This window comes from Octopus bimaculoides, chromosome 26 (genome assembly GCF_001194135.2).
Source record: "Octopus bimaculoides isolate UCB-OBI-ISO-001 chromosome 26, ASM119413v2, whole genome shotgun sequence".
NCBI lineage: Eukaryota > Metazoa > Mollusca > Cephalopoda > Octopoda > Octopodidae > Octopus > Octopus bimaculoides.
The window spans coordinates 11,442,128-11,446,515 of NC_069006.1; the positions used below are offsets into that span (position 1 = coordinate 11,442,128).

General features: G+C 36.2%; 1 protein-coding gene across 1 annotated transcript in view; it reads right to left on the bottom strand.

The window, feature by feature from the left end:
* The window catches only part of LOC106882359 (SH3 domain-binding glutamic acid-rich-like protein 3), a 37,371-nt gene extending 35,138 nt beyond the window's left edge, over window positions 1–2,233 (bottom strand). The window contains exon 1 of the mRNA XM_014933013.2: window positions 2,021–2,233. Coding sequence (XP_014788499.1) covers window positions 2,021–2,065 — 45 coding nt within the window. The 5' untranslated portion in view covers window positions 2,066–2,233. The remainder of the gene's footprint in view (window positions 1–2,020) is intronic.
* Window positions 2,234–4,388: the final 2,155 nt, after the last annotated feature.

Genomic DNA, 4,388 nt, shown 5'->3' on the forward strand with positions numbered 1-4,388 from the left:
TATTTTGCTGTTGGTTAAATAATTCCCTCGGGGCTGGATGATTATTTAGTTTTTATTTATAACTTCCCTCACCCACCCCACCTTTTTTTATATATATTTTTAGCTTCGTTAATTGATTTTCAAGACAATCACACCCAGCAATTACTTTGGCAGAAGCTTGTTTAAACGTAAGAAGTTAAATCGACCGGCTCTCAACGAAATTCGAACACGGGCCAGCAAGACAGTAAGGTTTCGAACTGACTGCTAATACTTCTGATGTATTCCGTGGACCTAAAAACCAAAGATCGCCCTAACAACGTTCTGTAATAATAATAATGGTAATAATTGTTATTATTATTACCATTATTATAATTATTTCTTTCATAAACTACAAAGGCGACGACTGAAAGAGGTGAGACGTTACGAAGAAATTAACATAAAATGTGTAAGGTGGAAATGGACCGAAAAATCGAAGAGGAAGAAAATAATAATAATCTAATTTTGGCACAAGGCCAATTGTTTTGAGAGGCTGTGGTCAGTCGATAACATCGATCGACCGCAATGTTTGACTGGTACTTTATTTTATCGACCACCAGAGGAATGAACGGCAAAGTTGGACCTTAGCTAGGTTTGAACTCAGAACGTAAAGAGTCGGAACAAGTAGCACAAAGAATCTTTGCCAGGCACAAGTCTGCGAATCTTTCCTCTCTAACCACGTTCCATAATAACCAACGATAACTATAAAATAATAATAATAATAGTTATTATTATTATTATTATTATTATCATATTGCTATTATTATTTCTTTTATTTGCCAGAGTGTCATCGACTGAAGAACAGGGACAATGCAAAGAAATTAACATTAAATGTGGAAGGGGGAACATAAAATATCGAACGAGAAAGAATAATATTGGTTCCAAATTTTGGCACAAGGCCAGCAATTTCTGGGGAGGGGATAATTGATATTATCTACTTCAGTACTTGATGGGTTCTCTATTTTATCGACCCCCCACTCCCCGATAGGATGAAAGGTTAAGCCGACCCAAGAAGGATTTGAACTCAGAACGTAAAGAGCCGAAAGGAATATCATGCAAGGCATCTTTATCCGATGCTCTGACGATTTTGCAAACTCAATGATAATTTAATGGTTTCTAAGAGAAGCGTTAAGGAATAGAATTTTGGAGAAAAAGGAAGAATATTACAGTCGTCCGTTATATATCAACGTCAACACTTGACAGATAATTTTATCGAAAGAACGGAATTGCAAAAAGTTGGTAGTCTTAGAAGGAAGAATAAACCGTAAAACAACGACTCTTTATTGATTCCGTTATTCTTAAAGGTCCAAAATATTCTGTAGAATTGATTAATTTTTAAATTACTGCCAAACATTTTTATCTACTTCGCCTTTTTTTTTAAACCCGGCGTCTATCAATTCCATCAACGACCACCACCTTTAATAATGATGATGGTGGTGGTGGTGGTGTTGATGGTGTGTTGTTAATAATAACAATGATGGTAGTAGTGGTGGTGGTGGTTTTTAACTGAAGAAACGATTATTATTATTATTATTATTATTATTAAACAAACACTAATTTTAAATTTATCTTTATCGATCCTAGAAGGATGGAAGACAAACAGGATGCAGCCGGGATTTGAAACAAGGGAGAAACACAAAAACAAAACAAACAAAAATAGAACAAATAAACTGCTATGCCACACATACAGTAAAAAAAAATCAAAACCATCGAAGCAAAAAAAGTTTAAATGATTATAAAATAAAATGTTTAATAATTAAAATACAAACAACAATCTAATATCAGGCCTTATAAAGATTAATTTCAAACAAACAAAAAAATATATTATAAAGCTGGTCCTCAACTGAATTGGTAGGGATTGAACCCCTGCCATTTTAGTTTACATTGAACAAAGCTTTTAGCAATGAATTCATGGATAATATATTATTTCATAATAATAATGTTAATTAATGTTGTTTTTTTTTTAAAGAAGCACGACAATTAAATAAATAAATAAATGCTTTACCGCTCTACATCCTGATACAGATGTTGAATACAGTATAACAGGCATGGTGATGCGGTGTGTGTATATATCAGAGTTTATATATGTGTGATTATGTGATATATGTGTGCGTTGTGACACACTGAAGGACTGATAACTCCTCACTGACTGACGTCCTACGACGAAGCTGCTGCTGCTACTACTACTACTACTACTTCTATAGCTGCTACCACTACTACTACAACAAGTGAGGGGTGGTGGTAGTAGAAAGTGGTAGTGAGAGTGGTAAGCTGGCAGGGAGAAGGAGGGAAGTTGTGTCTAGTAGTAGTGGAAGTGAAAGTAATGATAACGACAGTGGTGATGGTTGAAGTAGTAATGAGAGTGGTAGTAGCTGTAGTAATGACAGCAGTAGTAGTAGTAGTAGTGGTGGTGTGGTGGTGATTCTAAGAGAAATGGTTACGGTGATAATAGAAGTGGTTGTGGTAGTGGTAGTGAGAGTAATGATTGAAGTTGTAGTAACGGTAGCAGTAGCAATAGTAGTTGCATCGGTGATAAGCAGTGGTTGTGATGGCAGTAGTAGTAGTAGTAGGATGATGGTGGGGTGGTGGTAGTAGTAGTAGTAGAAAATGTAGTTGTGGTGACAAATGATAGTATTAGAGTAGGAGGAAATTGGTGAAAGTAGTAGTGGTGGTAGTTTATGATACTGAGATAGTGGGAGGAGAGTGAGAAAGTGTTATTGAGATGAAAGGCAACTGAGTGAGTGAAAGTAAGGGATTTTGAATAGAGAGAGAAAAACAGATAAGTGAAGGGAAGAGGAGACAAAAGAGAAGAGAGAGTGTGTGACGTATTGTCCAAAGAAGAGATGAAGTATGAAGAGGGAAGGAAGAAAAGGAGGTGAAAGAGGAGTAGAGAGAACGACGAAGAGATCAAATGTGAGAGGGGGAGATGAATTGATACAGTTAGAATATAATAGAAATAGAGAGACTGACCCAGTGGGTGAGTGAGAGAAATGATAGAGAAAGATGCTATAGCAAAAAAGAGAGCAACATTATAAATTGGAGAGAAAGAGCAAAGGGGTGAAAATTGATAAAGTGAGAAAACGCTAGAAAGAGAGGAGGGAAAGAGAGATAAATGGAAGACAAGGCAGAGGAAGATGATATAGAAAAACAGAGAGAGAAAGAAAGTGGACATAGAGGGAGATAGAGAACAGTATAAGAGTGTAGCAGACGAGCCTAACAGATATGAAAGGGGGGGGGGGGTGAAAGGCTGTTTCCAAATAATCGGCTCCCGCACAATTGATAACAGGTTACTATTTGCTTCCCAACACATTCTCTTTACTTTTCCTTTATCCGTCTCACCTTATTCCAGTTGCCAGATTAAAAACCGTTAAACAATATAAACACGTGTTTAAGCAACGAAGAGACGGGATCATTTGAATTTCATGCCAGATTTACCGTGTTGTGAATGATAACTTATTCAACAGCTTTGGTTTGTTTATTTTTTAATGAATAAATGTTAAACATTTGCGGTTTTTTTTCTACTTCCGTTACCCCAGTGATAATTAAATAATTGGTTAGTTATTTAGTGTTGAATAAATAAATGCAATGAAATATAAAACAAAAAGCAGGTTATATTTTAATATAGATGTGGGATTTGGTCTGTGAATTTTTAATCTATTTTCTCACATTCAGCATTAAGATTTGAATGGTTTGTCAGACAATGGAAAGAGTTGAGGGAGAACCAGTCATTGTTTGGTGGTGTGCTAAGGGCATCATAAGCTTAAATCCCTCACTTACCTACCCCATCTCTTTCTCTTCTAATTTGTTTCTCTCTCACTTTCTATCTTGCCTATTTTCCTTCCTTTTTCTCTCTCTTTCTTTCTCGCTTATCCTTCTCCCGCTTCTTTTATCTCTTACTTGCCCCTTTTCTTTCTCTCTCCTATCCTTATCTCTCTCTCTCTCTCTCCCTATTTCTCTACTTCCTTTCTCTTTTCTGCCGTTCTCTCTTCTGCCTCCCGTCTTTCTCTTCTGTCACGTATCTTTCTCTCTTGCTTCTCTCTCTCTCTCCCTCTCTCTCTCTCATATCTCCTCTACTCTGTCCCTTCTAACATCTCCGTTACTCTCTCCTCTCCCACTATCATCATCATCACAATCATTTTCTTCTTTGTCTCTCTCTTTCTTCCTTTTTTTTTCCTGACGACATTTGACGCGAAGAATGACAAAAAGAGAATGTAATTAGATACCTTTAATTACATACATAATATGTACATTATACATAGATGTATATATGTAATTAAAAGTAAGGACGCCATAACGAAGCCTCTATAAAGTTCTAAAACATTCTCTGCGTTTTCTCATCACACACACACACACAGACTTATTGAATTTCAATC